General features: G+C 45.2%; 1 protein-coding gene across 1 annotated transcript; it reads right to left on the reverse strand.

Moving 5' to 3' along the window:
- On the reverse strand, window positions 1-25452 carry DUSP10 (dual specificity phosphatase 10). Its single transcript, XM_061991468.1, has 4 exons — window positions 25338-25452; window positions 22911-23753; window positions 4538-4915; window positions 1-1285 (listed from the first exon to the last, which is right to left on the reverse strand). The coding sequence occupies exons 2-4, from the start codon at window positions 23707-23709 to the stop codon at window positions 1020-1022; spliced, it is 1443 nt and encodes a 480-aa protein (XP_061847452.1). The 5' UTR covers window positions 23710-23753; window positions 25338-25452; the 3' UTR covers window positions 1-1019.

Here is a 25452-nt window from a genome sequence, read left to right on the forward strand (position 1 = left end):
TTTTCCAAAAGATTTTTTGTTTTATAATCAAATTCTTTTTACATAGACAACTGAAACACACCGATATTTTGTGCGAAAAATAGTTTTAAATAAACTTTGCTCGTTCTCAATTTTTGTACATTCTGATATACATATGTAACAAGGTTTATGGCACTGTAACCAGGATCAAAAACCATATAAAGGAACAAAATCATTGTTCTTAATTATCCTTTCTGAACCAAGCCAGCTGCCGTTGCACTATTAGACTTCAAAAATTATTATTATTAGTGGGCAGCCAACTCTAATTGGTTTGAACACTCAAAACAAACCCCAAATTATTATTGCACAAGAAGCCAGTGAAGGCATATGGCATAGAATGATCAAAGTCCCTTACTGTTAAAACCCTACACCCCAAAATAGAAAAATAGAACTGGAACATGAAACACACCAAATACTTCTTCTTCTTTAGTTTGAGTCAGGAGTGTGAAAAGTGCCTTGCAGACTTTTTAAGCTGCTCTGATTTCCTTTGCATCAGTGAGTATTTTGCTAGGTTATCTTTAGCAAAGCCTTTGCACCATGAAGGCCCTTATATTTCAAGGAAGGTTTTTTTCTGCTTTGTTTTGGCTGTTTGTGTTTCATCTTCAACTTAGGTTTCCTTCAGTCTATGAACCTGCACAGACTACTTAGCCATAAACTCTACAAGTAGCTGGAGAGAAGGGAAAAAGGACAAAAAAAAAAAAAAAAGCCCAGTATTTCTTCTTCTTGTTTTGATTTTTAAAAGTACTCCTTTTGCTCCAAAGCCTCCCTGCTCTGCTGGCGTCTGGGAAGGAAATCACAACAGCATCCCAAACAGGGCGAAGTTCTTGAATCTTTTAAAAACCTTTCCTTACAAAAAAAAGGTTTTTATTCACAAAAAGTTTGCCACAAAACCCCCCTTGTGAAAGCTAAAAAGAAAACCCCACAACCCACCCATCACTGCCCCAAATCAGGTGAAGAATAGGTTATACCCCTTCATTGACCGCCTCCTCACAGCTTTGCCATCACACGACAGTCTCTACGCCAATCAGCTTTGGTGTGAGGATTCGTGGTGTAACACCGTTGTTTAGATCTTCTTCGAACTCCAGTAACTGCCCCATAAAGTTAAGGTTAGGGGAAATGATTGGTCGTTTGCCTTTTACAAATTTATAGGCGTCTGTCATGGTCATGCGTGTGTGCTTCATTAGGTACGCGATAACTATGGTGGCAGATCGGGACACACCAGCCTGGCAGTGGATAAGGAGACCTTTTCCACACTGATGAGCTTCCTCTGGAAACAAGACAGATAGAAGAAAGTAAGATTTTTTTTTGCCAGTTTGTAAATTAGAAAAAGCTCAGTGCAGTAAAGAGTAACTTAACATGAAGAGTCCCTTTACTTGATTATAAACCAAGCAGCATCTCCTTCCCTTCCCCTCCAGCCCATTTGAGGGAGTTACAGAATGTGAAACACATAGGCCAGTCTAATACTGAAAATACTCATGTTCACTTTTATCTCTTTTATCAGATAAGCTGCACACTGAGAGACCCTGCTGTGTAGCTCCTGTGTGCTGCCAGGGAGCATTTGTTTAGGAAGTCAAGGCCTACGACAAGGCAGCTCAGGCTCCATCTCCACCTCTGTCGCAACACCACTCCGTTACATAGGCATCTCAGCTTCCCCGTCTTTCCAAGCAGGGCACCACTTTTTTTTCAAAAGCCACATGTATTTTCAGATTCATTTCATAACACTGTATCTGTTTCAAAGCCCTATTCCTTCAGCTTTTTACAAAGCTGGTCTTGAAATGAGCTCTGATGGGGCACTCTGTTGTGGTGTCTCTGTGCAAGCAGAAGCTGGATCTGGTTTATGCTGCAGCAAATCCTCAATTTCTGCCTATCAATGTCTGTATGTTTTGACTTGGTCACCTTCAGTGAAAAGGGATTTGTCACCCGTCTTTTTGCAACTTGAGCACAGCACCACATTCTGCTGAATGCTGCCCCTCTAGAGCTTCTCATTCACTGGGAGCAATGGGGAAAGGACAAACTGGGGAAGGAGGGAGGGAAACAACATACACTCACACACACTCACCAAGACACATCACTTAGGAGGGGTGCAACCTTGGCAGGATTTAGAGAGGCAAAGCCCCTGGAACCACATGCTAACAGGACATGAGAAAGAAGAGAGTCAACACCATACCATCCTCATCTCTCACACCCTGCATTTACAACATGAGATAAAACTGCCAAGATGTGACACTTCAATCTACTTCTTTTGTTTTAATCTGCAAGAGCAGCATGAATTTAGTTTGCAAGTTTTGGAATGAATCCAACCCCCCAAATAGTATGGTTCACCCTACCCTACACGTTCAACCTGTATTGTGAAAGCATAAATTAAGCCAACTTCCCTCTAGACATTTTTGCCAGTTAGTATTTCAGAAAGATTCATTTCTCCAGCACATTTTGACACACTTTCCCAGAGAGTCTTTGATGATTTCACTTCCTATGGCCTTAGTCTTAGCTAAACCTGAGTTTGGTTGTGGGTTTTGGGGTTTTTTTTTCCAAGACATATTTAAAGAAACACAGGCAAATGATCTGCTATTTAAACATTTCCAAATCTTCTCAGATGCAATTTAAAGTTTACCCTGAGGAAGGGAAATTTTTAACTAGTTACTTCCCCAGTTGGCTAAACTTGGTATGGATAAAAACTCTCAGTGGACAAATATTTATTAAAAACAAAGACAGACCCTCAAGCTGCGATTACTAAAAAGGAAAGGGGATTTTGAAACACTCTGTAAACCTTTTCAGAACAAGGCTGCTTTCTCTGCCCTTGGTAAGGTCATAAACCAAACACTATCTTTTAGTGGTTTCTGAGAGCTCTCATCCTTCAGTTAGTAGGGATGCTGGGTGCAGAAATCTCCCATCACCAAAAGACCTCAACAGAGCTTTGCAGTTTCTTTATCTAAGCTTATCTTGCTGAATTCAACAAGATAGGGAGATGCAAAATGTAAGGTCTTATTGGATTTCTTGACCCAGCTTTTCTTCCCAAAAGGTCAAAACAAGGTTTCCTCCCCCCCCATCCCCAGAGTCAGCTTTCCCTTCACCCAAAAAGGAGCATTTACCTTCACATGCACATAGCCATCAGCAGCTTGGAGAGCTAACAGCACTACTGGTAGAGCCAGGGTTGGCTTAGGAACACTAGGGAAAATTTGGTTTTAAGTAGAGATCCTTCACTCCTCTGTACTTTAGAGGGCAAGCCCAAAGACTCCTGGTAGAAGCTCTCAGTGGTGAGGATCAAGTTTTAACACTGTGCTCCACTTAAACTGATGTGTAAGCAGCAATTTGTCTATTCACTCTTACTAAAGCAGCATGGCTACAGACTATGTGCATCAGCACACAATGACCTCCCGCCAACTGAAACACAGCTGAACAGGACTGGTGAGCTGTCTGCTTCAGGACAGCAGGCTCCTGCCCAGGCACATGGGCTCAGGAAGAATATGCTGAGCTTGGACCTCCTCTCCTGGGACCCAATCCCATGATTGAGGCCCATCTGCACCTCCAGAGAGCCAGCACAAGCAGGCTTGAGCTTCAGGAGTCACAGACACACACTATGACTCAGAGGGCCACAAACATTGATGGTTTGAGGACAGGGAGGAACGTAGCTCTGCACACGTTAGCATGGGGTCAGCAGAAAATTAGATTATATGTCATCATGTGTGGGTGTCCCCAGATATTTCTGAGAACCTCTCAAGACAGGTATTTGTGCTGGGAAAGTGCAAGCAGACATTCACTATGCTGCAGTAACTGTGCTCTCAGAGACAAAGGGGCAAGGGAAGGTCCACAACAGCTTTCAGCATGACATGCAGATGTCCTCACTAACCAGTCTTGCTTAAAGAGACCACCTGGCCCTAGCCTAGATGGCCAACCAGAAATTAATGTACCCCTAAACTTGGCTGCATGGGTTGCAGTGAGGTTCAGAGCAACGTGGGTAATGTTGCTGGGTCCTTTCTTCAGCAATCCCCAACATTCTGCATGTCTGTGGCAAACTCTCTCACACAGCCCCCAGGTATTAATATAAGCCTCTACCCCAAGCTTTCATCACAATCCACTCATTCACACATACATTCTGAAGTTATAAATCTAGTGGTAGAACAAGCATGGAAGTCTGTCAATTCCCATGAAACTAAATTAGGAAAGACTCAGTCATCATTAGGACGAGTTACTGTGAAAAATTGTCTGGAAGCCACTGTGGAAACTAGGAATGCAAAGAATTAAGAAGAGGAGAAGTCTAAGTTTTCCAGGGTTTCCTGAATATGGAAGCCGGGAGGTAGGCATCACTAACAGAAAAACCATTCCCCTCAGGCCACTTAACTGGATACACCAGAGATGACAACAAGTAGAAACATCAGGTGCCCAGAATTTCTGACAACCTAAACAGAAGTATATATGGCCTTACGCAGCCTCCATGGTAGATGGCAAAGCATAAAACTCACTCTAGATTCTTACAACAGCTTAAAAAACCCCAGGAGTATTTCCAGTCAAGGGTAATTACCAATAAACTCAAAAGCCTCTTCAAAATACTGCCTGAGATTCTGCTTGTTGCTGTCAGTGGCCGGGAGCCGCTTGTAGTTGAGCATGCCTTTCTCATAATGGTACAGGGGCAGGTGGGTGGTCACATTGATGACGTAGCCTATGTTCATCCTCTGCATTTTCTCCAAGTCCTGAGCATCATGCTCATTTCCAAGGAAGAGGAAGGGCAGGATGGGGGTGAGCTCAGCGTTCTCGATGTCTGGCGTGGTGGGGATGGACTGAGGTAGCGTGGGGGGCACAGCAGATGCACCGCCCCCTCCTCCCCCCTCAGGATACTCTTGCAGCTGGAGGGAGTTATCACAGAGGTTTTCATGGTTCTGCTTGAAACCGCTGAGTCCTCCTAGGAAGAGAAACCAAGCAGACATTTTTGTTAGACACCCCAAGGTCAGTGATGCTTAAGGCCCACCTTTCTTCAGATTGCATGCTGGGGCCACCAGGACTGGCTCTATTGTCTCTACTAGCACTCTCACGGTGATGGGTGCTGGGCACAGCCACCAGCAGCACAGGTGGCATGAGTCAGCAGCACACGTTGTCCTCCCCTCCATGAGGCTGACAGGAACAGACTCATAGACAAACATGGCTCTGTGCAGCACCAAACCTACAAACCCATGGGAGGAGGAAAGCAAAAAAGACAAAAGGCATTTTTCCAAGACAGAAAACATCACCAAAACTATAAGCAAGTGGGCTACAAGCATACCAAAGAGGAGCAGAGACACAGCAGCCATAGTCTTTTAGCTTTACCTGTCTGTGTAGGGCAAACCCCTCCATCCAACACCCCAAAGAGGGGTGAGTACAACTCACACTGGCATTGCTCTGGGGAAACAGTATGTAAACCAGCTTCACATTTGTGTGCCCCAACAAAAGAAAACCTTGTAGTCTAATAAACAACCGAGGTGCTCACTGAAGATGTGGCAAACAGCTCTCCTTTTCCTGCCCCAGTTGCCTGAAAATATCTACGACGAGTTATTTTTAGGACATTAATACAGATTGGGAAATGGATCCAAAGGGGTGGGAGAAGCCACTTTCTTGGCTGGTGCCTCCCCTGGCTCTATTGCACATCTTGACAGCTTTTTCAAGCCATCTTTTCTTCCTCTCTCTGTTTTTTTTTCCTCAGGAGGGCGGCTCCACACAACTGGAGCAAGAGAAGCAGACTTTCTTTCTACGCCTCATTCAGCAATTACATCAGCCCCAGGCTCCCCACCTGCCCGGTTTCCATAGTGATTACACAAAGCACACAATGACATCAGCTGGCATGACATCAGCTCTTTGAGCGCAAACAATACGAGAAGAACTACTCTGTGTAAGGCCTTTGGTAGGAAGCGGTGTTCCTGGGAGCCGCTGATGTAATGCTAACAGGTGGCTCCTCCAAAAGAAAGATGCAAAAAGAGGAGAAATGCATCCCCCACCTCGACATTCCCCCTGCATCCCCTGGCCTTGCCTGGAAAAGCACACATTTATGTTGTACCAGGATACGTGGAGTCATGCACTGCATTGGGATGGGCCAAGTGCTCAGACTCAATTGCACTTTGTTAGATGTGAGCCAAAAACATAGAAAAACAACCCAGGAGGGGGGAGAGCTACATTGAAGTTACTAGAAAGAGCTATACTTGCCAAAATAAATGCTGAATGTCACCATCCCAGTAATGTTATTTTTAAAAAGAGGTTATTTGTCTTTTCCACGGTCTTTCAGAGTGATCTGTCAAAGGAAGATTTTAAAACAGCACAAAACATGGTGTCACACGGGCTCTGGATCAGACACAGCAAAGGGCTTCAATGCCTACATCTTGAGTCCTGCAACTCCAGATGTCCACCTGCCTGCCCATAGGGTTGGACCCACCCAGGGACCATCTTGGTGCCCTACACAGTACATTATAGACATGAGGCATCCAGATTAGGTTACAACCACCCAAGCCCCACAAATACAAGTGTCCTTTCTAAAGTCCAGACTTCTTAACATGCTGCTAGTAGCTCATTTTCCCAGAAGTCTTGGAATTGCTCCCAAGACACAAGAATACTTCCCTCACCTTAAAAACATGCTTGTCGTCAGCTGTTTACAGAACACAGAGCAAACAGATCTGGCTTAAAGATATCTGCTCGCAAAGTTGTGACAACAGGGGAGCAGGATGGCAAAAAGAACAAGAACAAAAAACCAAGTCCGACTGCCAGCTGCACCACGTGGCCTTGACAGGGTCTGAAAAGTCTTCTCAGTCCACTCAAGGAAGCCGATAAGACTATTGTCCCTAAGCTAAAGATGTTTGAAGTCCCATTCAAACTGACGGCACCAGCCTAGAGTCTGGGTTAAAGGCCCTAACCATGATCCCATCCCTCTGCATAGGCATGCAAACCATTAAATATTGCCGTTTCAATAATAACCAGAACATGCTGGGAGTCCCAAGAAAACCCATGAAAAGTAATTTGTTTTAGCAACTCCAGAGCCAACATTCACTTTCCACCTCTCCTGCAGCCTTCCAGGAGTAAGCAGTCATAAGCAGAGGCAGGATCCCATTACTTCACCACTCAGGGGCAGACAGTGACGGTGTGACAGACTCCATCCTGCTTCACCAGCCACCTTGTAAGATACAGCAGAAGTGGAGAGTCTAGAGCTCCTTCCTTACCACCTATGTCCTCCTTTCAGGGCCTCTGCCTGCTTTGTTGGCCAGAAGACACTATTAGTCCCGTTACCAACTGTTCCTCGGTGTGAGCTTTGATCCAGCAAATGACAGCAGAAAGAAGAGGACAAGAGAGCATCACATTAAGCAAAGCTCATCTGGTATCACTATACCCAGAAGAGATCAAGAGGTGCAGGGCAGTCCTCATCATCCCATCAGAAGCATCAGGCAAAAGGATGGGAAAAGTAACCTCAAATACACAACACGGGAGATGCACATCCACCCCAATTCTCGCTCTCCTCGTTCATGGGAGTGGGGGAGTTAAAAAGTCAGTTAAAGAAATATTTAAAGTACTGTACTCAAGCAACTCAGAGCAAATGTCTCTGAGACAACATGTTATTGGGGAGGGGATTACTAACCTGAAGTGGCTAGACACGTAAGCAAGGGAGGGTTGGATGAGAACACTGGTGCTTAGAAAAGATACTTCAAGATGTACTCAGGGAAGGAAGATGAACTCTAAAGCCAAAAGGAGAAGCTTAGCTTGGATCTGTGCTGCTCTAAGAGTCATGCAAGTCCCAAAACAGAATCCAGACACCTCATAAGTGCTATTCTCTTAATCCACTCTCATCACCCTCACCACCCATGATCCTTACTCCTAGCTGATTTATGAGGTAGTAACATAATTTAAGTGGAGCTCATAATAGTCAGGTTTTCCTAAAGTTTGAGACTACTTCCCAAAAATGACCAGTCAGAAAGACTCAGAGGGATGGACCTTCCACATAAATGTGAACACCCTGTACATTAAAGTGCATCTGTATTCCTTTGTCAAGCAGGTGGTCTTTCAGCTTTTAAAGTTTTTGTGCAATAGAGGAGGTTGGAGAGAAGAGGCTATACCCATAGGTACTGAATGCCTGGTCTAAGAGTTGATTCACTAAACTCAGCAAGGACCAAGACTTATCATTGCTACTGACAGCAACTCCAGATCATGACAAAGCTTGAGGCACTGATGCATAGCCTCCACTCATGTTTGAACCAGAAGCTGTTTTGTCATTGGAGCTGCTCAAGCTTTCCCAAATCTGGGATACAAAGGAAGTGTAATAAAGAAGCACAAACTGTCTGAAGCCTCTCACTAGCAAAAAAACCAAACTGCATTTTAAAAGTAGCTTTTTTTTTTTCCAAAATGCAAGAAGCCTTCATCATAGACAGGAAGCCTAAGCAGAGAGGCAACAGAATACATCCACCAGGGAAGACCATTAGCATACATAGCAGTGCAGTTTGAACAACATCCATGAAGCCTAGACCCAGCTGTGTAGTCACTTTCAGTGACAAACCAAAAGGCCAGCAGCTAGATAAGCCACCAATGCTCCTTTCTACAGAAATGAACTGTCATGTTTATAACCTGTCTCTTCTAGCTTTAAACATATCTCATAACTTTATTAACGAAAGTAAGGCAAAAAGTCTGAACTGCCCAGGCAGTTTGATGTATCCCGCACGTTGATGTGGAGAACATCAAGTGCTTTTTGTGGACACTTTGCTCCAAAACAGCTGCCAGGGGGGCTGAACCTACCCAAATCTGAATGAAGATGCATGTGCGAGGATGCCCAGAACCCTGGGGAATCCAAAGGTATTTCTTCCATAAGGAAATAAATCCATGAAGCAGGACCCTTCATGGCAAATAGCCTTGCCCAGTATCTAGTGAAACACATCAGAAGACAGACAGCTCTTGATCACCACTGATGCGAGACTGAGATATTTTTGCAGTTATCACTGCATCCTACCCTTCCAGATCAGTTAGTGAGCAACTACAGACTTGAGATTGTCTAAGATCTCAAAACTTTTAGGAAGTTTCAAGTCAGCACTGTCCATGCTTCACCTTTTCACAATTGTTTGTTCAAGTTCTTTGCAGTCATGTGCCCATAAACATTTCACTTAATACTCCTCAAAATTCCCCATCGAGCAGCACCCAAGTAGCAGCTGCACACAGATTTCCCAACTCAGAAGGCAGTCAGGAGCCCAGGGCTTGTATCAGCTCTATGAGGCCAGGTGAGTGGCTGGATAAAAGCCACAGCAGCTCTGAACAAATAAAATAGGGCAAACAGCATGGTGCTTGCATAAAAATCATGCCAAACATTGTGTCTGTCACTTGCCACTGGACGAGGGCAAATACGATGCAAAACAGACACAAAAGGAATGGCAGGAACTAGACAGGCAGCTTTAACATGGGACCATGACCTTGCACTAGGAACAATCATCTTCAAAGTAAGCAAGAAAAACAAACATTACCCACATGCATTTTATTGAACTGAGGTAGATTGTTTTTGTTGTTGAGCTTTTGTTGTTTGGTTGGAAACTTTTTTTTTTCCCCAGAGAAGACTGAGAATTAAAGTACAAGGAGTACAGTAACACCCGCCCTCCTCCTCTGTGTCTTCTTTGGCACCTCTTTCAACCATCACTGCTGCTCCATGGCTGTGTGACTATATACAAACTAGGATGTGGGTTTACATGTGTTTTGGTAGATTTGCAATATGTTTCCTATCTGGAAACAGGCTCTTACCCCACAATAAAGGAAGTAAGTGACCTTGTTCCCTCTACAGAGAGAGAGGGAGCTTATAGAGAGGCAGTTACCATGAAATACCCTTACCATAAAGCAGTACCTTTGCATTACCTCATCAGTGTGGCTATGCTTTGTTCTGAGCGTGGCAGGTACTGGGTGTTCCTGCTGCAATTACAAACAGGAACATATTTTTATACATGACAGACTGCAGATGTGGGATCCACATTTAGACAGAACACGTGGTCCCAGGAGACAAACAGACCTTTTATACAGCTTTCAAAGCTGTCCAGGCAGATTTCTGGACCTGCTTATCCTCGATTACAATACCACAAAGCCATCTCAAAACAATGCACATGTGCAACGGGAGCAGAAATCCCATGATGTTGGGAAGTATCAGCAGAAAAGATGTTTGGTCTGTAACTTGCCCTCCTCTTGAGTTGCTGAGCTTCTGCAGGGGGAGCAGCAGAGAATTTGGCAATACTGGGGTTCTGGCCACCAAAAGTCTCACTTGCTCAGGAATGAAGCCAAGTTGTTACACACCCACTCAGCATGTACCCTGTCAGTACGGGCACAGTAAGCCGAGCCTCCATAGCTGCATTTGAGCATGTTTAAGGTTGAAGTGTTTCAGGGAGCATTTGGGGAGCAGGAAAGAGATATCTGAACAATTGGTGAATATCTGTTTAAGATGACACTTCAAATTTGTGCAAGCACAGCCTGTTCCTTTAAACCTGTGACCTCATTTATTTACATTACTGCAAAAAGCACTGCCAGAAGCAACAGCTGATGACAGTCTCATGTATTTTTCCACTAAGACAACAATTAAACTGCTCCTGTGTTATTAATGAACAGATGACTTTGTGTCAAGTTGATTCAAAGTGCAGGATGCCTCAAGGTTAAGCAAACGTGACTCCAGCACGTAAAAATAGAGTCCAAGTACTGTCCAGACGCTTTGCCCACCCAGTGCTATGCCTTTCCTCAGCCTGGCAGGAGCATCCAGGACCCATGGCCATCCTCCTGTCATGCCACCATTGGTGCCCAGAGGTCCTGCTGCAGGGTGGCTCATCAGTGCTGAGCCACCACCACTTTAACATCAGCATTCAGACTGCTTCTGTACTACGGGCAGGACTGTATGCAGCACCATGCTTCAGTGGGATGCACTTACCTTTGAGCATTGTTTATCTTTTACTCTTACTGACACATATTCCTTCCTCCCCTTCAGTTCAGGCCACAGTCCACACTGACTTCAGCCTTGTTTTCCTTGTGCTGACCTTCACAGAACAGGTTTACAGAGGGCTGAGGCCAGCTGAGCTTATTTGGAGGTGATGCCTTGTCCTTGGGTCATAAGTCTATGGCAGAAGTGCTTTCCCATGCAAGGTGAACCAGTGAGCTCCAGCACAAAGGCACTCCAAAGGACATTATTCTCCTCCAGCACTGGTACATTTTTAGCATAAAAGCTCGACCTCAGCTTACTTCCTTCGACCAAGGAAAAAGGTTCTGTTATAGGCTGAAGTAGACTCAGACAGTATAGCACAAATCCACTCCCAAGATGTGGACAACCACCCAGACCATCTCTTTTTGCCACTGACCAAAACTGCCACATTTGCAGAATGTGCGCATGGCTGTGCACAAAGGATCTTTTACCTGTGCCACAACCAAAGTAAAGGCCCACTACTGTACCTCCAACTCCAAGATGACACAGAATAAAAATAGCAGAAAGCATCTAACTCTCCATATTTCTTCTGCAGTAATTCCTTAGCTTCCAGCAAGTGTAGGGTAGGTCTACAAGTACCAAGGGAGTGCACGGAGGAACTGGGGGTGCACTCAGAGCACAAGAGCTAAGACCACCTTCTAGTGGACAATCTAGCCACCACACTTTGCCACAGCTGTTGCTGACACCATTTAAGCCATAGCAAAGACTGTTCACTGTGCATACTGGGGTCATTCTCCATTCATCCTGCAGTACTGAAAGAAGGGTGTTCAAATTTCCTGAACACGACAGAGCCACTTTCCTTGTCCAAGCAGGGCTCTGCTTGCTGTGGCAAAGAACTGCACTTCCTAAGCCTCTTCTAGGTGATAAGAGCTAATCCAAGGAGGCCATTGTTTGAGTGTTCCTGCTGTCCAAGACCGATGTCCCTCTCCTCACAACTACCGCTGAGGAGTGCTCAGGGCCTGTCCTCACTGCTGTAGCGAGCTCAGACATGGTTGCAAACATTGTATTTGGCCCACACAGCAGGAAGCTGAGAAGGGTAACTCCCTTCTGTCCAAAGAGGTGGTGATCCCTCAGACCACACTCAGTCAGGTGACACCAGGAGCTGCTCCTTTGACTTCAAGGAAATTGTGATTCGGGTTTTATTGTTTGCTTGATTATAAAACACTGGAGGGAGATTTACTCAAGGTTAAGCACAAAAAATGGGAGCCCATTCTTCTGCAGTACAAAGAGACCACAGTGACATCAGGACTGCTTTACACACTACCATTCCTGCCATTAAACAGGAATAAGAAATCCATCCTTTTACAACATAAGTATTCACAATTATGTCAAAGACTCACATTGCCTTCTCATTTTCCAAAAAAAAAAAAAAAAAAAAAAAAAAAAAATCTAAGGCATAACAAAGTTTTTCACTTCAATTGCAAGTAAAATAGGTCTGACCTTCTGGTCCTGCGAGCATATGCCTCGCCTGTCTGCAGAAGGTTTAAAAACTCTTTGCAGGGTTTCTTTCTCCGTTGCCCACACAGCATTCAGCATCAGCTTTGCCACAAAAGATTAGCCTTTACACAAACATAAAAAAGTAAATATAGTTCAGAAAGAACAACTTCCACTGTGATACACTCAATCTAATCTAGTCTCTTCCTCTAATTGAGCTGCCAACAGCTCTTCAAAAAAGGCAAAACCCATGCATTCCAGAGAACTCGCAAGGTCAGGTTTTTTCCATGTGGGAACTACCCCGGGAGGTCAGTTTGTACACAAAATTACAAGCACATCCTTGACCAAAACTCTGAGGTCCCCTTAGAAGTCAAGAGCATGACACCAGATGAAGAGGAAAGGTTTCCCCTAAGCATCAAGTCACATACGCTTGCATTTGCATGTTATTTCTAAATTCATCTCATTATGGCTCATGCTCCTTGCCACAGCACATCCTCTCCCATCAGCCTTTACAGTCTCTTGTCTCAAATACTTTTATTTCATGATTTGACATGAGGCACAGTGCAGCCAACTGTCCTAAGGATATGTCCCAGGGAGGAAGGAGAGACGTCATCAAAAGCCCCTCCTTCAATGGGGTTTTGCCAGAGATGTTGGCTCTGCCAGCTCTTCTCTCTGTTCCTCCCATCCTACCATCACCTGCTCTCAACCACATTGTCACTCTCAATGCCTCCCACACCTCAACACATGACTAGCTTCTTTTCACCACTAGCTCTCACCCCTCTTCTCTTCTGAGGACCACTAGATCATCCAAATTACTTCCAATTAGAAACAAACACTTTTTTTAAAAAAACAAAAACCTGGCACTAGGGAACCTTTCTTGAGATTTCAGTTTGGGGTGGGTTTTTTTGTGGGATTTTTTTTGTCTTAAACTTAGTTTTTCCTCAGATCTTGAGTTTTATGTCCAGGCTACCCATGCAAATCCCATATGTTCCTTCCCTACCTTACCAGTTTTTCCAAGAGATGCCACTAACTTCTGGACTACTCATCAGTCTGTACAGAAGCCACCATGAATACTTCTGGACCACATCTCTAAATTGAGGACAGTGGTTTTAGCTTGCAAGTGGAAGTCTCGTTGAGTGAGTGCAGAGTCTGCCCATTTGGAAGGAGCAGGGTAGAAGTATTCACATGAAAACAAACCACACAGCAGCATTGTTGGGGAGTGGTCACAAAGGTTGAAAGAGAAGGCCTGCTCTCAATTTTAGTACAAGGATTAAAGCTATACAAGAATGTAATTAGGAATAAGACAAGAAATCCCATATCCCAAACACACTACAGTGACAACTCTGCAGCCCCAGATGAGGACTGGCCTTACTCTCCCTGGAGGGCAAGCGTTTATAGCAGAAACTCAAAATTAGACACGTTACAACTTCTCATAGCAAAAGTATGCATTCCCGTGGGGATGTAGGCTAACATAAAGTCCAATTAAATAATCACTGGAAATGTCAGCGTAAACCCTGAAGGAATACATACTTCTACTGTGAAATGCTCCCACTGGAAATCATATTAACAAAAAGGTCATCAAGAAATGCTAAAGCTATGTACAAAGACAGCAGGAGAAGAGAGGAGGGAGGGAACAGAAACTACAAAAGACACCACAAATGGTTTTATATTGACAAAAGCTACAGGTCTATTCTCATAGACAGAGGTAGCAGAGACCAGATTTGCTGAAAACGTCAGGGGTTTGTTTTATGTTATTAACAATAACCAGTTACTATTACCAATTCTCTCCCTGTCCATGTGCATCCCTGAAGCAACTAGCCTGCCAGGCCTGGAGACAGGCAGCAGCCAGTGCTATGGCACTCAAGGGTGATGTGGAGAGCTCTGGCTCGGAACGTCTGAAAATGGAGAAGGGTTGCAGCACCGTGTCAGACATCCGTAATCCTGGATGCGTAGGAGTGGACAGTTTTGTTTGATTCACATGCTTTAGAGAACACTGACATTTTCACAGTTCAGCCACTCATTTGCTCACTTTACCCTTTTAAGGGCAACCTCTTCAGGACAACTTCTTTCTAATGACAGAGCAGGCTGCTTTGCTTCTCCCGAGGGGGAACACAGGCTCCTTTCCAGTTTAAACCACCGCTCCTCCACCTCAGAAACACCAGCAATATTTGCATTAGTATGAAAGGAAAACAGGGAGTTGATATACCACACCAGTGTTTGGGAGGGATATCCATTCCTGCTAGATCTAAACTTTAAATAATAATTTCTAGCCAAAAGGATTAAAAAGATTCATTGCTATTAATAATAATAATAACAACAGCAATCATCATCATCATCATCATCTCTGATTTGACACTTTCCAGCAAGGTATTTCAAAGCACGTGAAAACTCAGAGAAAATAAAGGGTGCTGTCCTGACATATCCCAGTGTCACACTGTCCAAAAATAAAAGCAGCAAACTACTGGAACTAGCATGACACAAGACAGCTTCAAATGGCTCAAACTTCAGGGCAAGTCCTGCCAGCTCTTAAATCTCAATTTGAACTGTCATGAAGGCAAGGCTAGACCCTAAAAATACCTTCCAAAGGGCAAGAGAAAGTTGACCCAGTTTGCATCCCTATACTCCAGAGTCAAGGGAAGAAGAAAAGATATACTTACAGAATTCAGAGCTAAATAGCAATGGAACAAGGAATCATTTAATTCAGACCAAAACTAACCCAGCTCTCCTTATTCTCACAGGTGAGTTAACATTTCCCAGGAAGCACAAGCACTGTGTTATCCCTCAGAGAAGTCATGCTGCCTTGCAGGACTAACACAAACACCTATGAACCTAAGATTAACCTCACATTAAACAATCACATTAAATGGTTTTGTATGATAGCAATTTCTAAGCAGCAGCAAAAGGGTTATTCTTAGTTTGCATCAATACACACACTCCCATTATCTTAGCAGAGATTACAGCTCATCACCAACACAGTGCAGGTCAACTGTTTTGCTTTAAAACATTATTGGTCAACAGCTTATATAAGGCTCAATATCACATAATAAACTGGAGACAATCAATTTGACTGATATAACAGAAGCTTACAAGTTCTGTTTTCCAAATCTCTAGGTCATTGTAAAAAATAAAATAATTACAATTAATATGCGCACAAGTAGTAACACTTGTTCTTCTTTTCGTTACCTTTAATTAGAAGCAGTTCTCTGTTGCAATGAAGCAAGTGGGAATTAACACAGACATGCTGTAGACTTTTTAAAGGTGGCGCAGAATAGAAGAGCTGGAATCAACATGTTCACATCACTTTATTCTCTTATTTTTTTTTCCACTTCCTCCTTGAAAGACATTATACTGGCAGTAGAGCAATGCATATGCACAAAGCAGCACCTAATCCTAGTGGGAGCAGTGGCTCCAAAGCCTTCCCATCCACTGTGCACACTGATGGCCCCCCAGCAGCAAGAGATGACAGATTATAGTCATCCCAACTGCAATAACCCCAGATCCCCAATGCAAAGACACATGGGCCAGCTGGGCCTCAGCCAAGGGAGCTGCAGATGCAGCTGAGGTAGACAAGGTGAGCAGTGTCCCCAAGCAGCAGCAGTCAGAGGCTCATTCCTTCAGGACAAGAGGGACTCGTTGGCACCAAGACCTCCAAGGTCCCAGTTGTTCCCTAAAGAGTTGCTGGCTTGGGTCTCTCTGCACACATTACCCTGGATCTTGGCTCTTAGGGGCATCACTAAAAACAAGTGTCAGGAGGTTATAAGCTTGTGCCCCTTCTGGATCTTGGTCTCTTCACTGGGAGTAGGGCTTTTCTTTAAAAAAAAATAAAAAGGAGGTAACCTGCTCACCCAAGCAGTAAGGAACATGAAAATGAATCTCAAATTTTTAAAGAACAAAACTAATCTAGAGGCAAATCTGAGCCTACAGTTAATTACTTTGGCAAAAAGGCTGTGTTAAGTGAAGAGGGAAGCAGGTGCTCCTAAGCCCATCTCCCACTTTCTGCAACAGGCAGCTGTGTTGTTTTAGGGCACTACTATGGCTGTGAATGAACCTGGGCCAATCACACTTAACACTAATGGTAACAAGAGAGATGAGCTAAGTGTTACAAAGTGTGCAAAGGACAGAAGAAAATAAAAAGACAAACACCAGATAGATTAAGATGAGTTGTCCAAGGCCTCACAGCAAGTCCATTTGTGTGTGCGCTTAATCACAGAACAAAAGAATAACCACTGCATGGCCTTGACCAGAGCTGCCCTGGCCCCAAGACTGCCCTGCTTCCCAGGAAGAGGGTTATACCTCAAGGTAGATTATCCCCCTTCTGCAGAACACTGGAGAGAGACTTAGTTCTCTTATCTACTCACCCTCTTCAGGTCCTAAAATGCTGCTGTACAGTTCCAGAACCATACAAAAACCAGCTTCAAGTGGACTGAGATGCTTCCAGATGTGAGGTTGCTGTAATCAGAGATATTAATCGAAGCAAAGTTTCCTACACTAAAAAGCTGCAAGGAATTAAAAAAAAACCAAACTCCCTAGGTTCAACTATTGAAGCTACAACTGGCCATAGACATAGACCATAAGCCCCAGCTGCAAAAACAACCCCACTGCACTCCTCCACGTCTCCTGCTCACAGCAGCCCTGCCATTCTGCCTCCACACAGCACACATTGAGAGGCACAGCCAGGGCCAGTGGTCAAACCCACACACACTACTGCACACGTTTACCACCACAACCAACAACATTTGTTGGATTAAAACCAGGTGAATGGTCTGCCAGATGAAGCTGAGGCAAATGGCAGTGCTCAAGACAGCAACTTTATCCAGCCTCCTCCCCATCAGACTCTGACAGTTCTGACTTTTAGGTGAGACGAGTCAAATGACATTCATGATATCTACTACTGCTCTTCAAGCCCTAGCTTACCAAACAAACTCAAAAAACAACCACCTCAAAAAAGTTAGTAACAACCTCAAAATGTTTATGTTTACAGTACAGAGGTGTTTAAAAAACACTGAAGACGGATTCAGGTGAGTAGCTAGAGGCAAAGCTCCAGGCAAACAACCATTGACAACAACTCACGTCAGCCTTGTGATGCCTCCTGTAGCCAGTGCTCTACCAGGCCCATCAGAGACTTCCCAACAAGGCCAAGGCACCACACATGATCTTATTTTACACACAAAAGGACAATGCATTAGGTCATCTTCACAGATTACACAGTAATCTGTCTTCAAACAGTACAGCTTCTATAGCCCTGCAAGCCCATGCTGAATATTTGAGAAATATTTCCCTCCTGGTTGGCTGGTAAATGAGCAAATGTTAAGATTGTGTGCATGCTGCTCCTACCTGTGGCATTTCTTCATTTCAGAGTTGCTTGCATAAATTAAAAAAAAAAATCTAATTACAATGTGGCTTTTCACAGAGCAAGGAGTCATAGCCCAAAGACAAGTGGTTGATCTCCCACTTCAAATGCATCATAAAGTCAAGGCAATCTCACCAAAAAACTGTTGTGCTCCTGAGCCTTAAAAACATTGGCAGCTGCAGTTCTGGAAGGAAAACAACCTACATATAGATCTAAAAGGCAAGGTCTATCTGTACTGATTAACATCCAGACTCCACTTAAACCTCAAATACAGCTATTCTTCCACCCTGAGCCTCTCAAAAAGGCTATGCTCACCTTGGGAATAAAAAGCCTAAAGACACACTAGCAAGCAACTCTTTACTAGTAGAGAGTCTCACTTCCAGGAGGATAAGGATAAAGGTAAGGGCAGCACACAAGGCATTCAGCTAATTATAACCCAACATCTACCTACCAGGAACATCACAAGGGATGTCCTCCCAGTTTAAAAAGAACCAGAGACAGATTTTTCTTTACAAGCATCAAGGATATTTTCCCAATGTAACCCTTTGCTTCTTGACCGTTAGTTTGGTTTTCAAGGGTATGAGAAGCTGGAGAGCTTAAAAAAAAAAAAATCTCCTTCCTGTTCCTCTTTCCAAGGCAGTGTCATTGCTCTCTTGCCTCCAAGGGCAGTTAAAATGTGACGTACACTGTGCAAGCCAGCACTCTGAATTCTCAGATGCCATCGTCTGGGAATAAATGCTATGCTTTCCATTACTGTCGAACAGGCAAAGTTTAGGAGGTACACTCCTCTACAGAAGTATCCCTTCAAAGTACAGATGAGACTCTGGTCTCCAGCCACACTACTGTCCCAGTTTATATGCAAAAGGTACAGACACACATAACCAATTTCTAAGTGCTATGGACGATAAGACTATCATTCCAGTGGAGAAAGATACTTTAAACTACAGTCATCAGCCTGAAAACAAAATCTCAGCCCTAACAGGGTCAGCAGAAGTTTTTTCCCTAGTGAGTGTGCTGCAGAGGAAATCTGGCCCCAGAGGGAACACAAATTTTAAATCCGTTGGACACTTTGCACATTACTTAAAAATACACATTTCCCTATTACAGCCATGACCTAATAATTATTCACTGGAGATCACTGATGGAAATAAGAGCCAGGCACGTGTTTTGCTGGTCAGCTGGAGTTGTTAACCATTGCGTCAAGTTTTACTCTCAAATACACTTGTGCAGTGTAATTCAATTAGGGTTTCAAGTAATATCAACACTGTTAAATTATATAATTAATAACATATTTGCAACAGATTATGGCCAGGTCAGGTATTCCCAAAAGTAGCTGATCACAGGACTTTACAAGCCATGGGAAGACATAAAACAGGTACTGATTCCTTTAAGTGTCTCAGTACCTCTGAGGCTTCAACTTCACTGATACACGACTTCAGAGTGGCAAGAGATCTGAAGCTATTCTTAGACCACGGCTGAAAGCATGAAGTGATTTGCTGGCAGGTCTTATACTCCCCACTATAACAAGAGCGAGTCACTTAATTTATTTTCTTGTTAGATGAGCAATAAGGAGACTAAAAGAGCATAAATAAGTTCCCCCAGACCAGGAACAAGAACAGAGAAGCAACCAGTTGTTATCGCCACCAGCCAGTTCCTTCCCATCCCCCTCACAGTAGTCCAGCCATCAGCTTACAGCAAATAGGGGGGAAAAAAGAAAAAGGACTTTTTGCCAAATTATGTTTTGGACCTCTGCTTTTGATGTTTCCCTGCAGTCAAGTGCAGAAGCCTTCAAGAGCTAAATACAACATTGCAGCAGGTTTGTAAGGCTCCCAGGGCTGGGCCTTGAAGGCAGAGGAGGAAGGGCAGGATGAAGACAATACCGTTTGACAGCAGGCAGAGAGACAGAGGCAACGTCTCTTGTGCTAAAAGCTGATGAAATATGCTCACATAGAGGCTTCAGGTTGGCATTTTTGTTTTATCTGTAGGTTTAATTTAACTTTGAAAAAAAAGACTATCAACTCCAACCTAAACATTTCATTCTGGGTGAAAATAATACTTTTTATCTGAATGCAAATGAAGTTCCCACTTCCTGTTTTTAAGTCCCAGTAGCAAACTCAAGCACATAACTCCCCTGCCTACCCTAGCCCCGAAAGGTTGCAGGTCACTTTTGCTATCAGCTGAGGTGCTTGGGGAAGGCTGAGATGCCTCACCATTGGGGTTGCAGGAGGGAAGGGAGCACAACCCCAGCAAAGGGAGGGGGGGCCAGAACTACTGAACCAGCCCTGGACCGCACCACCATGCTCTCCCTCCCCAAACTCAGCAACAGCTTTGCCATTGGCCTCAAGCAGAATGGATGCTGAACTCATATAATCAGTTTTCCCTCTTCTCCTTCCCAATGCTATCAAATAAAAAGCAAGCATCCACAAAAAGACATTCAGGTTTCAGTAAGCATGCAATACCACGGTCTAGGATGAAGGTGTGTGGCCATGGGGTGGCAAACATGACTTCTTCATACTTTGTACACACATAGACTGGGTAGCAGCTTCAGCCCTGGCAGCTTAGGCGGCTAGAACCTGTATAGCAGCACTGTGAAGTGCTTAAAAATAGGAGGTTTGTGCTTTCTCAAGTGCTGTTGTGCCTTATGGACAAATAAATAAGCAAATTTTTGTTTCTAAACAACTTAAAGCAAAGTTATGTAAATATTACATCTATGACCACAACAAATTGTTCCATTGCAACAAAAGCAGCAGAGGCACGAGCAGGAAGAGAGAAACAGAGGTCTTAAAATACCCCCATACCACAGCATACATAAAACCTCAACACTCTCTTGTCACAGTGCTAGTTTATTTATTGGTCTACTACATTAAAAATAAATCAGGCCACCTCTTTTTAACTTGAGCCTAATAAGGTTCCTCATACCTACATTTATCTATAGATCACAGTCTGGCCTTTGGAAACAGCACAGAGTTTCTCTGCTGCTTAAAGAGACTCAGGCACCTAAAACCCAAATGCATGCAGGGCCACGTTGCTACCCTGGTGTGCTGCAAGCCAGAGCTGTAACTCAACCCTCATCTTTGCCGATGGGATTCAGGCCACAACACGACACCGCGCCACGAAAACGGCAAAGGGGCCACGGGCTGACAGGCAGCACCAAACATGGAGACGGTGGCACCGGATCAGGGGGACATAAACTTGGACAGCCTGGCTAGCAACCAGTGTTTGCAAACACAACACAGGGGATCAGATGGGCCGGCAATAAATTAGAACTGGATTGCAGTGAGCAACAGAAATCACTCGAAATAACAAATGGAGGCAGAGGATGGCTCCCCAACTACCCCGTTTCATTTCAGTGCCTAAATCCAAGCGTGTGCACACGCCAGCTCCCCGGTTGCTGAAGCATGATGGAAAAAACGCCATCTGACAAGTGAAATAATGAGCGCTTCCAGCACCACTCCTCTGTCTCGGAAACTTAACCACAGCCATCCTAAAAGCTGCTTTATCTTATGCTCAGCACAACTCCATTTGACTTCTGTTTGAGCTACACTCAAAGGAGGGGAGTTAAGGTGATGGGAGAGCTCCGCACTACACACCTCCCCAGGTGAGGTTCCCTATGACCCAGCCAATCAAAACATCCCAAAAGTAAACAATCTGGGCTTCTTCCATCTTCTAGCACACTTCCATACCTATTACCAGAACAGTTTGGGGAAGGTATTTCTGCTAATCAGGTCTTTGAGGCAGATGCTAACATTTTTCAGTGGTTCAAAACCAAAAACGGCCCAAGCAATCCTGCATACATTCACTTAAACTCAGTGCAGTGTCCACCCTTGGAAGGTGTGAGAAAGGGCAGCCCACAACGCACCCACTGGGCTCAATAGCTGGTTCTGTAGCTCCATCTAAGCCAGAATCTTACTTCGGGTACTGAAAAATTGCCTGTTTCTAACAATTACTACCGGTAAATGCAGGACTTCCAGCAGTAACTTCACTCTGCAAAGCACCTCTTCTCCCTCTTTATCATCATGATGAGAGACTCAATAAATGAATACTGAGAACCTGTAGCAAGCCCAGCATGACCATGCACTTGCAGAGAGAGAGGGGAGAAAGTTCAGTGCAGTTTTAAGCTCCCACAAGATACACTCACAGAGGAGTATTTCACAGGACCCTTTAGCTCCTATAAACTGAACAGAGGAAAAGGGATAAACTATCAGTCCAATCCATTCTCCTGTCACATTGTGCAGGTTGGAAGTAGTAAGCTGTACAGAAAAAGTAAATGTATATACTATGAGCTAAGCAACAAATCCTTCCCTAGTTTCTCAGTGACACAGCTGGTCTCTGCCAACCATGTCTCTGAACGGCAAAAACACCCAGGGAAAGGAAAGTAAATAGAGGGTGGCAACATTGTAAATAAGAACTACAGAACAAAGTGAAGAAAGGGACGTGCGCTTGGATGCTGCCTTAATTGGTGGGTTTCGTTTCCTCTAAAGCATTAGGGGACTGACAAAACACCACATTACAACAAGAGCTTTTACAGGAAAAGTATAAACATATATAAATGTGCATACATGTAAACACAACATTTCTATATCACTTTTTAGATGAACTATCTTCCTCTGTCCATTATTGTGACCCCATACAACCAAAACAAGGCTTGATTGCTCCTCAAGTTTTGCTGACTGATGCATGATGCAATGTCTCAGACCAAGTGGCCTCTCTCCTCCCCTCCTCTTCTATTCTCCCACTGTCCATCTCCAGCACCCCTGAGTTCAGTTTTATATGGACTAAAATAAGGCTTCTAAGTAAAGGTCAGACTGAAGAGCTAGAAGAGGCGTATACTCTCCTGGACCTCTGCCCCTTGGGCTATAAATACTCAGAGCAAGCACTGGGGGAAATTCTTTGTCTGCACAGACAGACACCAGGAAGCACATTTCCTCCTGCTCCCAGTTTGCAATTCCTCAGCTACTCAAGGACAACAGTAAGAGAAAAGCAAGCATCTCCCTGGGACCAGCTCTACAATTTGCCCACAGAAGGCATTTGCTTTGCCACTGCTGACTTCAAGGCACGCAGGCCTTCCTAGTGATAAATGGATGCTTTCAAAGTCCAACCATCAGCAAGGCTGACACCAGAATACACGCACTGCATAGAAACCCATGAGATTTATGTGTGGGCAAAGAGGAAGATTACCTTTAAGGACTAGGGGTTCCTTGCCTTCTCGCTTGAGTGACTCCAGCACTATGTGGAGTGGCTGGGAAGGCATTACTCTGCTTGGCTCATTGGTATTCTCATCATAAACTATTATTTCTTTGGAAAAGATCCTCTTGAAGGAGTCCTTGCCTTCCCGGCAGGAGATCAAGTCCAACACGGTGATCTTGCCCTGCTGGAGCCTTCTCCGGCTGATCTTGTCAGAACAGTTAATGTGGACAGCCCCTTGAATGTGGCTCTTATTATACTCCATGAAGGGCCTGCAGTCAATGATGACAGGCCCTTGGTTCTGTTGGTGGCTCTTGCTGCATTTGGTCATCTTCTTGGCCAGGTCATTGGGGTAAATGATTTTGATGCTAGCGAGCTGCTTGGCGGTGCCCGAGACTGGGCTCCCCACTCCGCCCAGCGGGCTCAGGCTGCCAGCGTTCTCATTACTGTTGACCATTTGGTTGGCAGGGCAGGCGGGGGGAGCTCCGGCGTGGGTGCTGCTGCCCGCTTGAGTTTGGGCCTGAGCGTCCTTGTCGTACGTTGCCACAGTGCAGCAACTGGCACTGCTGCATCCACAACTCAGGGAGCGTGCAGAGCCGTTAGATGAGGGCATATACGTGAGATTAGCAGTCTTTAGGGACACGACAGCTGCGCCAAGCAGACTGGAGTGGCTCTCACCAGCAGACGAGGCAGATTCAAGATAGCTCGAGTCTAAACAAAGGTTGAGATCCTGAGGTCTTACTGGCCTCGAAAGTGCCACTACTACCCTGTCGTCTAAAGGAGATGGAGGCATGAGGAGGCTGAGCACTAGCAAGTTAAGAAGAACTCAAGATCACCCTGCAAAAGAAAATAAGGGAAAGGGAAGAAAAGAAAGGTGATGAAAACAGATCACAAAATCACATAAGGTTACAGATACAGCAACTTACTCGGCCAACATCCGTGGGTAACGAGGTACCAACCCCTTCTGACAGTTATCAGCTCACAGTAGTTGCTAAAAATCCTTTCAATCGTGCAGCAAATACTTCAGCTATCTGCATGTGCACATATGGCACACAGAATACATGCAAAGAGACTGGACTGTGCAGCTACACCCAGGAAGAGGCATTTGTCTATATGCAGATGGTACTGAGCTATTCTGAAACCTCAGGCTGGAAGGCATGCAACTGATAATGGGGCACGTTCTCTAGTTCCCATTGCTTACTGTGAGGGAAGCAACAACTGGGCTGAGTCTACTACTGAAGGAACGTACGGGAGCTATGTCAGTGGTGATATGCAACTTTTCCAATGAGCTGGGATAGAATTAGCTGGTGAATAAATTCTTTGAGACAGTTACAAATTTGATCACATAAGGCTAAACTAAAAATCATCCAGGAGAAAGCTAGAAAACTAGGTTCTAGATATGTTTACAAAAAAGTAAGCATGCACATGGAGCTTCTAAAGGTCAATCCAGCCCTAGTTAAGCCCCCCAGCTCCAAGCCCTGGAAGGCTGCTGTTCTCCAGCAGTTCTACAGACAGAGGTTCCCTCTTCCCTAGTATATTTCACAGCTTCTATAAAGAGGGTTCCTCTACAATACAGCCAAGGTCACAGCCCAACCAACCTCTGCCTCGCCACTTGCTAAGGGGCAGCACAAAGGATGAGAAAACTCCCCTTTACACTCGGGAGGGAAGACAACAAGAGAAAAAACAACCTCAGCAAGCCCAGACAGTGCCTTCCCCAGCAACTTTCAGAACAGCAGCAGCTCTCGCAGGAAAACACATCCTCACAGCAACTTCACCCAACTCCCTCAAATCCCCAAAAGCAGGCGAACGCTTGCATTACCGGTTTGCCTCCCCATCCAGTTCCGCACCGGGCTCATTGATAAGCGACAGTGAGATGCCCATTCTAAAACAGCGGGATCTCCTCCCTGAGGTCGCTGCCATCCCCCGGCAGCCACGGCTTGACGGAGTAAAGCCGCGGGTACCTCCGAAGCGAGGGGAGATGCCGCGACCCGCTCGCCTGCAGGACGGCGGCGGTCCCGGGGCCGGGCGGAGCGGCCCCGTCGGCGGCAGAAGCTCCCCGGGAAGGTTTTCCAGCCTATTTTTGTTTTCCTAAATCTCCCTCTCGTCCCTTTTCGCTATTCAGAAAAAGGTCAGACAAGCCCTGAGCGCCTTCGCCTGATGCAGTTTAAACTAATAAATAAAACCAGGGCGATAACCCCGCTCCTCGAGCTGGGGACGGGTGAAACAACGAAGCGAAGCACGAGCGAAGCGAGAAACTGAAGTTTTGCCACGGAGCGCAGAGACCCGGGGCTGCTGCCACCGGCGCTGCGCGCCAGGCCGGGCCAAGCCGAGCCGAGCCGGTGCTCCCGGCGGCAACCCTGCCTGAATTCCCGCAGCACCCGGTCCCGCGGCTCGGCTGCCGGCCCGCCCTCAGCGACTTACCGGCGCGGCGCGCTCCGGCCCCGTACGCCACGGTGGTGGCCGCCGCCGCCGCTGCGTCTCGCGCCCGCTGACCCGCGCGCAGCCCGCCCCGCGTCCCGCGCGCAGCCCGCACCAT

The sequence above is a fragment of the Colius striatus genome, chromosome 2 (assembly GCF_028858725.1).
Source record: "Colius striatus isolate bColStr4 chromosome 2, bColStr4.1.hap1, whole genome shotgun sequence".
NCBI lineage: Eukaryota > Metazoa > Chordata > Aves > Coliiformes > Coliidae > Colius > Colius striatus.

What these genes read in the sequence shown, in the direction of transcription:
- DUSP10 (XM_061991468.1), bottom strand. Translation starts at nt 23,709, where the DNA reads ATGCCTCCATCTCCTTTAGACGACAGGGTAGTAGTGGCACTTTCGAGG. An exon ending in GGAACCCCTAGTCCTTAAAG is followed by an intron (nt 4,916 to 22,910) that starts GTAATCTTCCTC and finishes TTCTCTTCCTAG; the next exon opens with GAGGACTCAGCGGTTTCAAG. An exon ending in AGAGGCTTTTGAGTTTATTG is followed by an intron (nt 1,286 to 4,537) that starts GTAATTACCCTT and finishes TCTTGTTTCCAG; the next exon opens with AGGAAGCTCATCAGTGTGGA.